General features: G+C 39.3%; 1 protein-coding gene across 1 annotated transcript in view; it reads left to right on the forward strand.

Moving 5' to 3' along the window:
* The window catches only part of WWC2 (WW and C2 domain containing 2), a 156441-nt gene that overhangs the window by 100606 nt on the left and 36750 nt on the right, over positions 1 to 19085 (forward strand). The window contains exons 7-11 of the mRNA XM_065405033.1: positions 22 to 168; positions 2284 to 2357; positions 6801 to 7043; positions 14942 to 15031; positions 15865 to 16487. Coding sequence (XP_065261105.1) covers positions 22 to 168; positions 2284 to 2357; positions 6801 to 7043; positions 14942 to 15031; positions 15865 to 16487 — 1177 coding nt within the window. The remainder of the gene's footprint in view (positions 1 to 21; positions 169 to 2283; positions 2358 to 6800; positions 7044 to 14941; positions 15032 to 15864; positions 16488 to 19085) is intronic.

Raw genomic sequence — 19085 nt, forward strand, 5'->3', positions numbered from 1 at the left:
TAAAGCATTCTCTGATTTTAGAGCCTTGCAAAGTTGAGAGGGCGATTTCACGTTGACCAGACCGTTGGGAGATCTGAACCAGATTTGAGGTCCAGCTCTGTAAACTCTCAGTTGTCTCTCTCTAGACAGACTCTGGATGCAGGGTCTCAGACAGACATTTCTGGCGATGTAAGTCCTTTTCATTTTGGCAAGGGTAAAGGGAGAGTGATGGCAGAATACTGCTCTTAATGGGATTGGAATCTTTACTCTTATTGCTGTGTGTGTAAGTAGGTGTAAGGGAAAATTACCTACCCCGTTGCCAGGTAAGTTTTTAGTTTCCCCTTAAAAATTTAATCTGAATTTTTATTTAAAATTAAATAAAAAATAATTTGCCATGAAGCCTTTATATAGTAATCTGATTTTATCAAACAATTCCTACATAATATAGATGAACAGTTCTATAACTGGGTAGTATTTCTTATTTATTTGTATGATCTGTTTGATCTTAAAACATAATGTGAAAACAAAGTAATGTAGCTGTTAAGTTTAAAGCTGATCTCTTTCAAAAACAGGATTTCAAAATTTACCTAATAATTTAATTTTTGACCAGCTGAAAACCAATTGGTGGAATTAGCCTTTCAGTGATTGTCATTAAAATCTTATGTATGTCAGTAACCCAGACACCTATCATGGATTTGCATTCAGAAATGTTTATCAAACATTGGCATTTTCCTTGATGTTAGTGAGCTAAATGACTGCACCACAACTAAAGGTGGGGCAAAAGTTGTCTGGGCTTACCTAAAGAAGGCAGCTCTGCTTTGGGGTGGGAGGAAGGTCAGAAACTGCTGCAAAAGGTGCTTTGCGGCGGTGACTCACCCCCCTCCCCTTCCCCAGGAATGTGCATAAAGGTACGAAACCTGGGTGGAGCAAGTCTCTATGTCCAAGCAGCAAGGAAGCCAACACCCACCCCCTAGTGGAGGCGAATGGAGGTTGGGTTAGGGCCTGCTGTGGGCATTACGCTAGTTGCCCCTTTTAAAGGGGGCTGGGAAGGAATTTTCCCCGCACCACCAGAATTGGCTTCGGTGGAGTGTGGTTTTTTCGCCTTCCTCACAGCAGGTGTGAGGATGGACCTTTTCTGGTCAATAGAAAGGGTGGTAGGCCATATGTCGCAACTTATTTTGTAATATTGGGTGGATGTTCAGTGCAGGTACTCCATAGGGAGGGCAGCCAGTGACCAGATAAATGGCCCGGTAAAGGACTTAAAAGGAGGTCCTGGATAAAGGAACAGAATGGGGGAGGGGGTTTGGGGACTCCAGTGACCTGGCACGGCAGGGAGCCAACCCCCTCCGTTCTCATAGCCCTCCGAAACCCTCTCACGAGGCTGGTGGCTGGTAAGGTCCAAGCCATGGGTCAGCTGGGGGACCTGGATGGAAACAAAGGGGGCTGGTGAAAGCCCCGGAGAATTGATTTAAATAAACATGGATTTGCCTGCACTGTACACTTTTTATCTGCCGGGTAGTCCTAGACATCTATATAATAAAATTGCGGCCTGATTAAAACCCATAACAAGTCTCCTGTCCTCCTCGTGGTATACCCAGACAATGTATAAAGAAAAGATTGTATTAGGTTTTCCAGACATAGGCACTGTCTACACTACCACAGTAAATCGACCTAAATTCCGCTACTCCAGCTACGTGAATAATGTAGCTGGAGTTGATGTAGCTTAGGTCGACTTACTGCGGTGTCTACACTGTGCTGCGTCGATGGAAGACGCTCTCCCATTGACTTATCTTATTCTTCTCGTTCCGGTGGAGTACCGGAGTCACCTGGAGAACTCTAGTGGGTCACTAGACCCACTAAATCGACCCCACTGCATCGATCGCAGCAGGGTGGATTCCCGGTAAGTGTAGACATGGCCTAAGGGCGTAACTTAGGTGTGTCTTTAGCAAATGCTATTTCATTGAAATTCTACTTTGAATTCTATTGAAGTCAGAACTTTTGATGAAATCAATGTGGTTCAAAGTAGGATTTAAATGGAATCACAGCTGCTTACACCAGATCTGAATGTAGCCCTAATGTCAATTTTGCAGTTGAAAACAAAAACAAACATAAGAAAAAATCACTATACATTATGAATTTGAGTAGTGTATTAATTAGACCTTGTACTGAAAAACAGTTGGCAGACTATATTGCTACTACTGGGCATGTTTCCATTTTAAGTAAGTAATTTCTGTAGTACATGCATTTGCTTTGTGTTATGGATGTGTCTTGTACGATAATAAAGGTGATATTTTTTCTCAACAGATTGGAGTGAAAAGTAGATCAAATTTAGCTGAAAAAGTCAGATTAAGTCTTCAATATGAAGAGGCAAAAAGAAGGTAATAGGGTTAGTTGCTTTGTTAAATTAAGTAGACTGAGAATTGGAACATGTTTCAGCATATAATGCATTCTGTAGCAGTACAGCTAATCTTGTGCTTGCCATGACATCTAGTGGAGGGTATTTTTGGACAAATTGCAGCCAATCTATTCTTTTCAAGGCTGTTTTCCTTTTTCTTATTTCTGTCAGAGACTTGAGTACTGGTTTGTTCTTATTGTAAAGCACAAATTCAGTTTACTATGGCACAAGTGGCTTTTTGGTTTTAAAGAGTTGTCTCTTCTCAGAGTGCGAGTTCCAGTGTAGTCTTTGATTGGCTTAATTATCTCATTTCCCCTGGGAACTTGGATAAATTAACCAATTGTATCCTTTTGAATGCTTTGCCCCGGGAGAAAGGAAATCAAAATCTCCACAACTGATCAATGTGGGATGTCCTTCAAAGAAAATGCTGCAGTGACTGCTCAGAAAAGTCATGAAATTTTGATTAAAGGCTGCCACAACACCAGTGTAACCAGGTTTTGCAGGGCAGAGTGGTCCTAAGCTGTCAATTGCACATGATTCTCTTTGACCACCAGAAAATATTATGTAGCACTGGGAAGAGATTTACTATGCCTATTTAGACATAATATGTGCATAGGTCACTTGTAACTAGTGTTCAAATTGTGCTTTGTTGCTACTATTTCTGGTACTTCTTCACAAAATAGGTGTGTCGAAGTCAAGCTTTTATCAGAAACCAAGCCTATGACCTCACCAATGAAGAGGCTTTGTCTCTATAATGAGAGGAAAACAGAAGCCTAGAGAGGCTTTTCACATTGAAGTTTCAATTTTTAAAGAACTAAGGAAATTCCCAGACAAAAATGAGATCTAAGATACTATTAAAGTTGTAAGTAGATATCAATTTAATGAGAACATTATAACATTGGCAGTCAGGGATGGAAGAGGAGACATTTGAAGGCCTAGAAATTAAAACGTAACTTTTTTTAAGAGTAAAAGGCAGGAGATTACACAAACAACCTTTATTGTGCCCCATATAAGCACCTAACAGCTAGTCATCTTACTGGGAAACTGTACCTCAACCACATGTCCAATATAAACCATAAAACTTGGTTTTGCCAGTAAATCAGTACTGTCTGCAAAGATGTAAAGAGCCAGGGCTATGGAGCTTACCTCAGTATCAAAAGTTGTATGTTTTTTTGGCTCTAGTTCATAATGTAAATAACATCAACTACCATCCAGTACTGTAGATACTAATGTACAGCACCTTTCCATAGGGACCGTTAATTTAAACATAGTCTGTCCTCCATTTCAACGATGTGTTGGTGTCAAGAAACATGGCATCTCACGTCTTCTCTCTATCCACATAGCCCAAAAACACTGACTGCATCAGTCTACCAAACCCACCCTATAAAGTATATGTTGAGAGGAATCATAATACTGCACCATCAGATCTAGCTCTCCCCTCTTTACATATGGGATTTGGGTCAGACTTAAAGTTTTTATGAAACCTTAACTTTGAACTTCCAAGTATTTCTTCTTTATAACTAGAACATTTTAGTAATATCATTTTAATTGAACGGATCTCTGTTTAGAATTTGGGCTGTAGCTTAATGGAGACATGTCTGGAAATAACCCAGTAATTTGCATCCTTTTCAGTTCTAATAGGAAGCAAATGAGACTTCCTGAAAGACAGAACACATTTAAAGGCTCCTTTTAAGGGAAGGGACATCCTGGTATTATCAGTGACGAGAGAATGCTTTTGATAAAATTACTGTATCTTGAAATAATGAACAAAAGTAACCAGTTTGTCCTCAACCTCAATGCGTAATCATATCACAGCATCTCCCATGCCAATTACGGTAGCCATAATCATTATTATAAAGGTAATAAGTATGACCCTTCTTTCTGAAGTGTCAAATGTGTGAGATTCACTTGTCTTGTATTGAAAGAGCCAAGCAAGGAAAAAAACACTTTCAAATGGGTTTCCCAATTTGGAAAGTATCAGAAAATATTTTCTTTTTCAAAAGGCTACTTACAGTTCGTTCTTTCTTTCTTTTTTTTGAAAATAGCAAATCCTGTAGGACAAACTCAGATGTTGCTACAAAAAGTCAGCTTTACTGGCCTCAACTACAGCAGATAAACACTTTTAAACAAGTATACAATGCTTCAAGTGAATTTTGGTGCTCATAAACTGTGCCTGACTTGGAAATCTTTACTCACAGAGGGCAGGTACTGCATGAGCAATGATATCTTATTGTGGTGAAGCTCTTGCTAATGTGCCTTGACTCCATTAAGTGGGGACTGCCTCAGAGGGTGAGAGGGTAATTCAGTTTTCATGTCCATTTAATCCTTTTCCCCTCTGATGAGACTGCTAACAAGGGTGCCAATTATGATAGTGGATAGCTGGCTACATCAGAGAAAGCTCTGAGACCACCAACTCATCCCATAAGCCATTGAACAGCTGTCAACAGCATCTACTATCAGACACTACCAAGGTTAGCTAGATTTGAACCAGTGACCTGGAGATAAGTCTCTACATCCCATTCTCAATGTGAAACCAAACAGTTGGTTTCCCTACAAGTCTCTCTTCCCTAACGGAATGTTAAATATAAATAATTGATATATTGAGCAGCTCCAAAATATGTTTACATATAAATTAAACAGTTTATTTTTTCAGTCTCCCTAGTTGTTTGGTTACTGACTTCATACTGCAGCTTAAAGTACTGTGTTCAGCTTTGGTTTCATTGTTGTTTTATAAAATATCATGCTACTGACTTGTGGTTGTTTTAAGCTGCTGGTATTGAGGTTGGAGTGGGGAGGAAATCTCAAAGATCTCAGTTTGTGATTCAACCAAGTTTGTCCTTCTGATTTCTGAATTAAGTAATGGGGCAGACAGGTTATTGAGAAACCTGTTTTTTTGTGATCAGTGACGCTAATAATATCATGCTTATTTAGCATTTTGATTATTAATTTTCCAGTATGTTGAGGCCGTTGTTTATGGCTTTTCTGGTTGAAGCTAAAGAACAGCTGATGTTGGGTCTTTCCTGACCGCAGAGAGATTGTGAATAACAAATTTACTCTTGTTTGTGAAATATTATATGGGCCAGATCCTCAGCTGGTGTAAAATTGGCATTGAAGTCAGTGTAGTTGCACTGATACACCAGCTGAGGATCTGACCCATATCTATTTAACAATGACAAGACACGCTCTGCTTCTTACCCTGAATTATCCTGCAATGTGCTTCTTTCTCACCCTTCCCTTGCTCTGACCTTCTCCCAGTCTAGAAGAGGAGAGGTGCTGAATGGCTCCGGGAAATGTTAATGGGTGGGATAAACAGCTTTTGAACTAGGTGGCCTGTTGAAATCCAGCTCATGTTAGTAGTTACTGAAAGTTGCCATCCAGTAGTTATGTGGCCCATGTGATGTAAGTTTGATGGTCTTTGTAGCTCCCAGTGGACTTCTGTATCTATGTCACGAAAAGCCACAATACAAATTTGTGCCGATGTTAGTTTCAGCAGAGAGGTTGAGGACTGAATGGTTATGGAGAGGGAACGACTAGAAGTAGTCTTTCCTAGTCAGGGTTGAGTCATGTTAGCAGGATAATGTTGGGAAGCTTCTACCGCCCTTAGACATACTATATCTGTTCTGACGATAAGCAGAAGACTTGCAGTCTAGCACGTTTGACAATTCACCCAGACTTTTAAATATGTTTTCTCCCTTTCCTTTTGCTTGCAAGTGTTGATGGTACCTTACCTTTCAGCAGGGTGATAAGACTTCCTTCGTCCTTTGAGACTCATTCATCTATTTGCCACTAGAGTTTGTGCCCAGATATCATGCTCATTATGTCACAAAGTTGTCCAAATATACTATTACTGCAATGCAACCAGCCTCTAGCACTTTAGGGTAAGTGGGTACCTCTCTTGGTTCCATGATCTACCCAGTGCCTCTACAGTGTCAGCAGACTGACGTTTTCAAAACATTCAAGCTGTAAACTGTATTTTTAAGTCAGCGTTTGGACTATAGGAGAAAGAGGTTCACATTTTAAATATATAAATCTTCACATTTTTGTATGCCCCCATATATGAATAAAAAAAAATGTATAAGGGACCATGTTTTGGGGCATAAGCCAGTCATTAGCTGCCTGGGTTTTGGAAGAAACTTCCCCATATTGGCAAGGAATGGGGTTCCTTGTACCTTCTGATGCATTTGGTACAGATATAGGCTACTGGACTAGACAGCCCACTGGTCTGATGCAGTGTGACAATTCCTACGTTTTCGTGAAGCAACATTAATTGTAAACATAACTTTTTGTGCAAAATCTATACCCTGGTATGTACATGTCGCCCACCCTTGTTGGTACAGTAGTTCTAAATATTGTCTCCATTTTGCACTCCCAATTCTTTGGAACTGTTCAGTATGCCAAACCCAAACGCATGTATCTTTTGTTTTAGCATGGCAAACTTAAAGATTGAACTATCTAAATTAGATAGTGAGACCTGGCCTGGGGCACTGGATATTGAGAAGGAAAAACTGATGCTGATCAATGAAAAGGAAGAGCTTTTAAAAGAACTCCAATTTGTCACACCACGCAAACGCACTCAAGATGAGCTAGAGCACCTGGAAGCAGAAAGAAGGAGGCTGGAAGAAGAGCTGCTGTCTGTGAAAAGCACTCCTAGTCAAGCACTTGCTGAGAGGTACGTTTTCATCTTTTGCTAATGTTAAGTACTGTTATCTGCAGTTTAACCTTTGTACTCATTGCAAGTCTGTGCTGTGCCTTGATGGACCATTTTCCTTCAGTAACTGTTCTGTGTAGATCGTAATTACATTTATTATTAATCCACTGGGCAGTAACACAGAGGATCCTGTTGTATCATGTGAGAAAACACACACCCTGTATGTGCTCTGCAATATCGACTGCTCTGCATTTGTTACCAGCATGAAATGCCTATGACAGATGTTGGATAATTGAGGAATGTCAACATACCATCAGGAAGGCAATAAATCATTCACTGCTTTCGGATAATAGCTGTAAGCTATTTGAACTCTGGCTATTTGATTGTTGCAACATCTGAAATCTCTCACTGTGGGTTTTATTACACAAAAAATGCAAAAGTTTCACTGCTTTTAGCTCAGAAGAAGAGGACAGTTGCAGCAGAACTTCACTAATTTGCACTAGTAAATAAGATACCCATTGCAACATACTGAGTTTTGCCAGCTGGTGAAAGAGCTTGAAAAAATTAATGGAAACTTTGTCACAAAATACGACTTGCGTTAAACAATGGTGGATGTAAATTTTATTGGGGATCATTTCTTGTGCGTTAGTAAATATACTGTAGTATGTCTGGTAGAAATAAAGAAGTCAATGTTCAGACTTTCACTATAGCACTCTGTCAAAGGTCTGATCCTGCTCAGAGTCCCATTAAAGTGAGTGGCAATGAGAGCTAGATTGATTTGAGCCCTAAATCATTGAGTAGAGAAGAGACTCCCCATTTCTGTGTGCAAATTATGTAAGTTGTATATTAGCAAAGGGTGGATTAAGCAAGGTTTGATTTACGCCCTTTTAAATGCTTTAAATTGTGGTTTGTTTCAGTTATCCACAGAAGCGAGTGAGGTGTGATCTCAGCCCTTATGAAACTACTGAAAAAATTTCCTCTTGACTTTTTGGATAGGAAGATTCGATTTGATGTTTTAAAATGTTAAACCTTTGTCTTCTTTGTACAGTTCACCCTTCAATAGAGGGAGCAGGCAAAGACTATATGTGCTGCACTCCAGAAGTCTAGGTTTGCGAAGGAATTGGACTAGGTTTGAGGATAGGATGTAGGGAGACTTGTGGGAAGGGGCTGGCAGGAAAAATAAGACAATTTGGAAGGAAGTATAGCAGAGCAGGATTACTCAGAAGAGAGCCAGCATGTTGGTGTGTTTAGTAATATATGTAGTCTCAAGAATAATTCCTGAATCATGTGCGAATTCGAAGTGGATAGAGCCTTATAGATGTAGAGGACTGTTTGAATTAAATTAAATTTCCAAGGAAGAAATTAACCAGCTGTGTTAGTAATATCTGATTAAGTTACCAGAGATGTGTTGCCCTTTAACATCCATTGATCAAGTAATAAACAGGAAAAACAAAATCATAAAATCACATTTATAACCAATTAAAGAGTGTAAATGAAGGGTTTGATAAGTAGGCTAACAAGTAACAACTGGATCCTGGTTCTTATGCTATGATTTAGCAGTTGATTTCTTAGTCTGTGTCTGAATTTGCATGTTTATCACTAAGGATATGTGCTTATAGGTGTGTGCACACGAATAAGACACATTCTTAATTTACATGAGTATAATAAAAGAGTAAGTTACATTTTCTTCCGCTGTGAAGAAGAGATGTGATAACGATATTTTCCAGGACTCCAGTTTACTGTGTGGCTGGCTGGTGACCCATTCCGGACTGGCCTTTCCCTCTGTCCCTCCACAAACTATCCTCTAACTAGGATGGCAGAATGCTGTGTCTCTTCCGAGGCTGTCAGTAGTTCTGGTATTCTGCCTTCTGACCAGCAGGTGGTACTTGAAGATTAGGGTGGCTCATGCATGCTTGCTAATGAATCTCAACCTGTAACCTTTATAACGTAATAACTAAATCCCATACCTCCAAAGTAAATAGGCTCTTTTCACACTAAACTTGATTTGTTGCATCTCGTGCTGACTCGGAGGTACTCTAAATTTTGTAAAAAGATTCAAAGGTGAATCTTTTCCTGAATTTTTAAACTCTTTTAATTAATGTTCAAACCTCCAAATGTTACTTCCCAGAGGACAAAAGAATCACCCCTGCGGTGATTGTGGGAGCAGCCAGTTCACAAAACCCATCTTTTCTTCAACAAATGGCAGTGTGGCTGCATTGCAGTCTTCTTTTATAATCTTCAGTGAATACGGTAGGCTTCTGTCTGGTTCAAATGAGTACGTCAGCTGTGATTGCTGTAATGAAGCAACATTTTAGAAAGCAGCAGATCCTATCAAAGTTTGACAAGAATAGTAAGAAAAAGAGGTCTGAACCAAAAGATTTGCTGTGTAAAACCAAGTTTCACAGTGTAGCCTAGGGATATCTGGGAGAGGGTAGGTAAAACTGACATGAGTAGCTGTACTCACAGACCATTTACAAAAGTGGGTAAAGATCATATATCAGATTCAAAAAAGCATAGGCAAAGCCTATCCTGGCTACTCTGAGGAGCCTCCCATATTATCGCATAGAAATAACATTCTGTTTTTCCTAGTTATGGAATTATCAAAAGGGCCACTTGCTGTTTCTCCTTGATTTCCATTTATAGTAGTGAGTTCCTTTATCTTTTTGGCCCTAGGAAAGGTCCCCTGATTAATTGTAAACTGTCTGGTCTTTGAGGGAGTTATCTAGTGAATTCGAAGTTTTTCTGTGTCCTTTTCCTTCCATTATTGCTTCTAAAATGGTGGTATGGTCTTGTGTTTGCATCTACAACAATGTCCAGATCATGTTGGGAGAAGAAGGTGGGGTGGGGGGCAGAAGAAGTGAAGCTGCTACATTTTGAGGTATCGCCTACTCAGTTAGAAAACTTTCTCATGTGAAGGAACTGTCCCTAAGTCTAGAAAAATGGCTGATGTGTTTAATATTTTTTTTCACATTTAGACTTTGTTGTGGAAAAGGACTAAGACAAATTCTCTGTAGTTTTCTAGAAGTTCTGCTGATAATTCAGTTGCATTCCTTTAAAACACACTAAATATTTTTGTTCTTCTTCTTTTAACAAAGGGTCAGGTCCTCATCTGATGTAAACTTCACTAGAACTATATCAATTTATAGCAGCTGAAGATCAGGCCTAAAATATTTTTCTTAATGCTATTTTAAGTCTCATCTAAATGTCTTTATTTTATGTATATATCTGTAGAAATTACAGATTGTGTAATTAACTTAATTTCTGAAAATAAGTTGTTAGGTTGTACTTTGAAAAACACATCAGACTGTCTCAAAAACACATGTATAATTACCTAACACTTTGGCATATGAACTTTAACAATACATAATCCATTAATAGTCACTAAAGAAATATTTTTAAAATTAGTGTAAATCATTCAGGTAGGATGCTAATGCTTTCCCCTTTACTACTCATGCAAATTGGCCATCATTTTATGTAACTGGGGCTACAGAAAATCCTTGACATAATCATAGTCCAAAACCAAACCCTTCTTGTCTTTAAACTATTATACATTCAGCAGGAAATACAGCATGCAGAAATGCTGGTCTTAAAACAAGAAATACCTTTATTTTGACTAGACTTACTTTATTTGCATCAGGCTTGGGGTGAAATCCTAGCTCCACTGAGGTCATGGATTAAACTTCTATTGACTTCCTTTATCACTTAAAAGAATATTCCCTTTAGATTTCCAGACTTGACTCAAGATTTGTTTACCATCATTGCTGAAACAATGGCTGAGCATATGGTACCAGTAGCAAGGAATATTTAAAGATGACTTAATAGGAAATCAAAACGTTTAGAAATAGTGACTAGGAGGATTAAATTCAGTAAATGAATATGAATCATTATCAGTTAGTTGATTTCCATTTGATATCAATAATACCTAAAATATAAATATTGCATGACTTCAAAAAATTTCCCAAAGCCTCAGGTTTTTTAGTTTATATTCTATGGCAATCTGGTACTCCTGATAGTGATTTTATGCTGTCAACTTGTATTTGTGACTCAGCCATCCTATCACTGAAATCTTTGAGATTTAGTGACAGAATTGACATCGCATTCTAAATTAGATGTAATTTCACTTAACACTAACATTGAATCGGAAGAATCAAATGTTATTTCCAATGACTGAACTGCATTAAATATAATAGCTAGAGAAATCTTAGAAGTACCAGTAGATTGATTTAGAGGAAATTTCATTTTCAGCTGATTGTACAGCCTTGCTAACAGAAATATAGGTATATGAGTAAGGGACACCAATAAGAGCAAAAGGCTTCTTATCACATTTTCTCTAGTCTTCATTGTTGCTGGTAACTCGGAAGTTACAAATTTTTGCACCTCCTTCCTTACCTAGTTGCTTCTTCTACAAGGGAAAGTGAAAAGCCACAAAAATATTAGTAGAAGATTAACATTGCCTGGGGAGAGAAAAACAGGAGAAACTATAGTTAAATAACTGCAGAAAGAACTGAAACATTACAAAATGGCAGAAATGGGGGAAAGAGTCTGAAATCCTAGATTATAACAAGCAGCAGAAAAAGTGAAAGGGTTTAGCTTGGGAGCCCTGGGAGACTATCAGCAGCAATATCAAGACAATGAATGGGGCCATCCCTACTCAGCATCTGCTTAAAGTTAGGCTTCTCCTTAAGTGCTTTGCTTAGTCCTGGGACCCTCTGAGTGTAATAATCTGTTTTTCATGCAGAAATAGTATCTTTGAAGGTGTACTTTGCATTTGCATTTGAACCTTGATTTGTTCCTGCTGGTACTGAGTGAGGAGTCTAACGGGAAAGTTTAGAAATAAGCCTAAAACTAACCTAACAAATGGCTAATACTTGTGATTCAGTGAAATGTTGTGTGTAACTTGACTGAGCAATGGCTAATGGGGAACATAATAATCCACAACTATGGGAAGGGCATTAGTTACTCCAGCAAGAGATAACAATGTATCTAGCATTATGTATGAATTTTATCAATACATTAGAAGCAAGAGGGAGACCAAAGACAGGGTAGGCCCACTGCTCAGTGAAGAGGGAGAAACAGTAACAGGAAACTTGGAAATGGCAGAGATGCTTAATGACTTCTTTGTTTCGGTCTTCACCGAGAAGTCTGAAGGAACGTCTAACATAGTGAATGCTAATGGGAAGGGGGTAGGTTTAGCAGATAAAATAAAAAAAGAACAAGTTAAAAATCACTTAGAAAAGTTAGATGCCTGCAAGTCACCAGGGCCTGATGAAATGCATCCTAGAATACTCAAGGAGCTATAGAGGAGGTATCTGAGCCTCTAACTATTATCTTTGGAAAATCATGGGAGACAGGAGAGATTCCAGAAGACTGGAAAAGGGCAAATATAGTGCCCATCTATAAAAAGGGAAATAAAAACAACCCAGGAAACTACAGAACAGTTACTTTAACTTCTGTGCCAGGGAAGATAATGGAGCAAGTAATTAAGGAAATCATCTGCAAACACTTGGAAGGTGGTAAGGTGATAGGGAATAGCCAGCATGGATTTGTAAAGAACAAATCGTGTCAAACCAATCTGATAGCTTTCTTTGATAGGATAACGAGTCTTGTGGATAAGGGAGAAGCTGTGGATGTGCTATACCTAGACTTTAGTAAGGCATTTGATACGGTCTCGCATGATATTCTTATAGATAAACTAGGTAAATACAATTTAGATGGGGCTACTATAAGGTGGGTGCATAACTGGCTGAATAACCGTACTCAGAGAGTTATTATTAATGGTTCCCAATCCTGCTGGAAAGGCATAACAAGTGGGGTTCCGCAGGGGTCTGTTTTGGGACCGGCTCTGTTCAATACCTTCATTAACGACTTAGATATTGGCATAGAAAGTACGCTTATTAAGTTTGCAGATGATACCAAACTGGGAGGGATTGCAACTGCTTTGGAGGACAGGGCCATAATTCAAAATGATCTGGACAAATTGGAGAAATGGTCTGAGGTAAACAGGATGAAGTTTAACAAAGACAAATGCAAAGTGCTCCACTTAGGAAGGAAAAATCAGTTTCACACATACAGAATGGGAAGAGACTGTCTAGGAAGGAGTACGGCAGAAAGGGATCTAGGGGTTATAGTGGACCACAAGCTAAATATGAGTCAACAGTGTGATGATGTTGCAAAAAAAGCAAACGTGATTCTGGGATGTATTAACAGGTGTGTTGTGAGTAAGACACGAGAAGTCATTCTTCCGCTCTACTCTGCATTGGTTAGGCCTCAAATGGAGTATTGTGTCCAGTTCTGGGCACCGCATTTCAAGAAAGATGTGGAGAAATTGGAGAGGGTCCAGAGAAGAGCAACAAGAATGATTAAAGGTCTTGAGAACATGACCTATGAAGGAAGGCTGAAAGAATTGGGTTTGTTTAGTTTGGAAAAGAGAAGACTGAGAGGAGACATGATAGCAGTTTTCAGGTATCTAAAAGGGTGTCATAAGGAGGAGGGAGAAAACTTGTTCACCTTAGCCTCTAAGGATAGAACAAGAAGCAATGGGCTTAAACTGCAGCAAGGGAGGTTTAGGTTGGACATTAGGAAAAAGTTCCTAACTGTCAGGGTGGTTAAACACTGGAATAAATTGCCTAGGGAGGTTGTGGAATCTCCATCTCTGGAGATATTTAAGAGTAGGTTAGATAAATGTCTATCAGGGATGGTCTAGACAGTATTTGGTCCTGCCATGAGGGCAGGGGACTGGACTCGATGACCTCTCAAGGTCCCTTCCAGTTCTAGAATCTATGAATCTATGAAGGTATCAATAAATGGTATGCTAAGGTAAAATTCTGAACAGGAGTCTAAGTGTCAGAAGAGCTTTTCTGACAGATCTGTCAGACTTTTGAATTGTCAGCCAAAAGAAACAGACACATTTCACCACTTGGATCTTTAGAGCTAGACTGGACAAATGTACAGTAGGGAACAATCCTACGTTGGGATGAAGATGAGCTGGATGATGGGGAGGGGATCTCATCTCTAACTTCTATGACACTATCGAGCAAAGACTGGAATGTTTGGGATGCAGTACTGTGTCTCCTGGATTCCTAGATACTATCCAACATCTCTGAATTCTAAACCTACTTGTTAACTTGGATCCTGTTTTGGGTATCAAATATTTTTCTATATCCATATATGAAGCATCCGATGTACAAAGGGACTCGTCTTGATTCCTGTTTCAACAGCAGTATGTCAACGTGCACTATGGAACTTACTGTACACAGTAGCAGTGTCCATGCAGCGAGTTGCTGCACAAAGCTGGTGTGCTGTTAGATTTACTCCCTGGCCTGCTGCTTGCTAAGTCTCCACGTAGACAAACCCTAATGATTTTGCTTCAGTTTTTCAGTTTTTTTCCACACTGTTCCCCAGAGTTCTTAAATTTTCAGAATTTACACTATTACTTGCTTTCCTATTTAGTTTCCTGGGGTTTTTTTTGGTGGAACTATATTAGATAAGCAGCCAATATACAGCTTCCTAAAATGCAATAGATACAGCTTTTACTCTTTTTAAGTTATGGATGTTTTCCAAACTGCTATCCCCGTTCTTTTCTTTCTCTTTGCATGCATGACATTTCTCTCGGTATCGTGTGTATACAGATCCTATTTATTACTTGTATGATGACTCAGGTTTGTGTGATGCCTTACATTTCACAGTCCCTATTCTAAATTTCTTAGAATCTTAGACTGTACAATGTAGTTGGAAGCTAGGGCGAGACCAATCAGAGTCTGAACTGATTAGCAATGACAAGCAAGGTAAGGAAATGGGTTTTAAGGAGGAGTGGGAGGCATTAGCTTTGTTTCTTATCTATAAAATATTCTTCCATATTTACTTTGTGCCTTGTATATTTTATAATGTCTTTATATACTTGAATATAGTTCTTTTTGCAGGTTGAAATTGGAAGAGAGAAGAAAAGAGTTGGTTCAGAAACTTGAAGAAACTACAAAGTTAACTACATATTTGCATTCGCAGCTTAAAAGGTAAGGCTGCATTTTACATTATGTTTTAACAAGAAAAAAATAAAGACCTGTTTTCAGCTGTGGTGCAGCAGCACTGAATATGTCTGTACTTCATTCTTAGATTTTCTGCTAGCTGGAGACTGAAACAAGTTCATTTTGATAATTGTGGCAAGATACATAGGTGCAGTTGCTTCTAGCATTCTCTGTGCAAATCTACTGTATCTATATAACTTTAGTAAGTGTACAAGAATGGATTTTTGCGCATGTTTTATAATTAAGAAGAGAGCAAAGCATCTTCTTGCTTAGATTAAAAAAATGGTTAGCAACCATCTTTAGTACATGAGATGTCTCCAAAAAACTCTTGTTCCTAATGAAAATCCTTGGGGTTTTTTGAATATGACTGTATCTATAAGCTTGACTGCACGAACGTCAGCTTTTATTACCAACAGAGCCTCATTGCATGCACATATTTGTAAACATTAATGTAAACAGTTTGTTCTGATTTTATTTTTTCTTTTCAGTTAACTTATTTTTTCCAGAAATAAAATATTTGTTGCAATGAAAGATAACCCCAGCGACATTTTTCCCATTTTAAAGTCTGACTTTATGATATTACATTATTGTTAATTTTATAGTCATGACAGAGGGCTACCTACTGTACAGAGGATTTAAAGACCCGTTCACTGCCCTGACAGGATTATAATTTAAATACCTCCTGTCACTGTTATAGGGATAGCATCTCCTTTGTGGTCTATGAGTGCACTCCTTCAGACCTCAACTTTTACTGTTGTGTGCTGGTGATCAGGTCTATAGTAGATTAATAACATAAATGGTTGTTTGTCCTTTCTTTGCAGTCTCTCCGCCAGTACATTATCTGTGTCTTCAGGGAGCAGCCTAGGATCCCTGGCATCCAGTCGGGGGTCTCTGAACACATCCAGCAGGGGCTCACTAAACTCCCTCAGCTCCACGGATCTCTATTATAACCAAGGCGATCAAATAACAGACTTGGACTATCAGTATAAACTTGACTTCATATTGCAAGAAAAGAGTGGTTACATTCCTTCTGGGCCTATCACTACCATTCATGAAAATGAGGTGGTCAATTCCCATGGGAGACTGGGTTACAGTGACTCTTCTGGATCTTTGGCAGCAGGCCATGCTCCAAAATTGACTGAGCCACCCAAATCTGTGACATCACTGTCTTCAAGATCCTCCCTTTCTTCCTTGTCCCCGCCAGGGTCTCCTTTGGTTTTGGAAGGTGCATTTTCAGTGTCTGCCCAAGATTCCCCCCTGCACCACCTCATCACAGACTTTGAAGACTGTGAATTGCCTGGTGATTTTGCAGGCATTAGTCTCTGTGAGAACCAAATGTCATTGGACTCTGAAGCCAGAGCAACATCACAAGCTCTTACAGATGATAAAGATCTCAATGAAAGTGTTAGGCAGCCTTTGTCATCTTTACGTGAAGGAAATGCAGGTAAAGAAATAATTGTAATCTCAAATCTCTGTGTAATGGATAAAAATTATTAACTAAGGTCCTGACTTTTAAATATAGGGCTGCCTCTAATATGATCAATAACCGATTTGGGCAGGCTACACCTGCACTTGTGGGCAATCGTATATACTAGGAACAACATGTAAATTTTGTAATTTAGGGTTCTGTCCTACAAAGTATGGAGTCTGCAACTTACATTGAAATCAATCCAATGAACTTTACAGGATGAGGTCTTTAGTAGGTAGTCAACTATCTTCTTTATTACCTTAGAATATAACTTGTTGTTGGTTTTCCAAAATAGTATCTGAGCATTGATCAAACTCTTCTCCCATTGAAATCAGCGGTGCAACTCCCATTCACTTAATTTAAACTGAAAACATTCAAATATTCTTTTTTTGTTGGTTAAATAACTGAGCTGTGCAAATACACTCTAAAGATGTCTAGGCTGAAGCTATCCAGATACTAGCTGTACTCATGCACTCTATGAGGATTTTTTACAAGCACCGAGATCTATAATCTTCTTTGCAAGACAGCAGTGATGCTGTCTTGTGGTTTTTAGGCCCAGAAAGATGTGTTTTCTTTGAAAATTTGCCCAAGAAGGATGAAAAGAGCAGAAAACAGAGAGAGGCAATTAGCATGCAGTTGCACTACTGAGCTAATTAATAGTTGGGATTCAGTAACCACTGTATTGGCTGTTTAGGGAATCCTGTACTAATATGCTTCTTTTCAGTTCTATATGAAGAACTCTGCTTGTTTAAGTTTTACAGTGGAGAGATATGTTTAGATTTGGGGGAAGGCGGGGGGGACGGGGAGTTAGCTTTGTGTAAAATATTGCCCTGCCATCTTCTGGCCAAGATGTTAAGTTGCTGTCCAGCCTTGGTTTCTTTTTTATTCCTTTTGTTACTATGTACTCTGTGACTTAGGAGAAGAGCTCATACACATCTCATTTTTCAAAAAACAGATTCTGAAATCTGGTTAGCATGGTCACTCCAACCTCATCAAACTGTAGAACTCTGTGGTGCACTGGTGGTGATAGCCAAATCTGGTGGAACTATAATCCTTGTCAAAATGGCTCCAGTGGGCTGACTTTGTCAAAGTTGAAAGTCTATGTGATGCAAAGTTGAAAGTCTATGTGATGCATGAGCCTCTACTATTTAGTTTCCAACATATTTTTTTTAAAAAGTCATTCTCGTGCAGTTGTGAGAAATAACAAGGAATCTGGGCACTACCTAAAGGGCAAAGGAAGGTTGCATGAGCATCCTGTGGAACTGTAAGTGACTTCAGTATGAATACCTCAGTTCTCAATAACTAGCAGGTCAAAAGACAGGAATCCTGAATAGCAATAGAGCAGTGGCCAAATCTCTCATGCCCTGCCATAGCTATCCCTCCTTCTTCTTTGCAATAATCCCACTAAGGGGAAAGGGGTGGGGAGAATCTATCCAACAGTAATGGCAAAGTGAGTCTTTCTCTGATGCTTGTAGTTTGTTAAGCCCAAGGAATGGTGGCAACTTTGTAGAGGCACAGAAGAATGTTGCTGTCTCCATTCTCGAATCAGCAAAAAAGTGCAGAGGAGATACCACTAAGAATGCCAACAAATGGAGGATTACGTCCATTTAGGTGCAAAAAAACTCCAGTTGTTGAATGTTGGAGGATATTTTCCTCATTCAGGCTATGCAAAGAAGAAACATCCGTATAGATTTGCTGCGTGCAATGTAAGAGAGACTTTCATTTGTTGACAGTCTTCTGTAATAATATATATTTGTAGTTCCCCTGTCACTGAGATACCTAATGCCTCCTAAGTGACAGTTGCAACATTATTAAAATCCCAGTTGCCAAGATGTGATTAATCGCTACCGAATCTAAAGTGCTGGCTTTGTTGCAATTGTTGAGGCGTATATTATGTTATGCCATCCCTGCACGTTTATTTTCTGGCTTTTCTTATGGCACTTCTGGTTGGAGGAATAATGGATTTATCTTGTCACATACTATGTCCATTTTGCCATTGAGGAACAGAGATTAAAGAGCCTAATTCTCAAAAGTGCTGAGCCCCTGCTGCCCTGTTTGAAGTCAATGAGAGAACTGAGTTCTCAGCACTTCTAAAAATTGGGTCCTGTATGACTTGCCTGAGTTCATACAACGACTGTGTGGCAGAGCTAGGAACACAACCCAGATTCTCTTGAGTCCCAGGCCTTAATCACAAGATCATCTGTTATCTTTTTGACCACCTGTAACAATTATTCCTCAGTATCTGTGAGTACATCCACACTTGGAGCTGGAGGTGTAATTTCCAGCTTGGGTACATAGCAGTGTAGCCGTGGTGGTGCACACGGGCAATGGGATAGGTTAGTCAGCCTGAGTGAAGTCCCACCCCGGACCTTACTTGGACAAGCAGCCCCTTATGCCACCCAGGTCACCACAGCTACCCTGCTATTTTTAGCGTGCTAGCTCAATCAAAGCTAATGCATGTGCATTTACTCTAGCTGGAAATTACAGCTCCAGCTCAAAGTGTGGGCATGCCCTGTGTGTCTTGGCTTTAGTTGTTCACAACACACTTTCCTTGGGAGAGGATCCTCCCGTCCT

The sequence above is a fragment of the Emys orbicularis genome, chromosome 5 (genome assembly GCF_028017835.1).
Source record: "Emys orbicularis isolate rEmyOrb1 chromosome 5, rEmyOrb1.hap1, whole genome shotgun sequence".
Classification (NCBI taxonomy): domain Eukaryota; kingdom Metazoa; phylum Chordata; order Testudines; family Emydidae; genus Emys; species Emys orbicularis.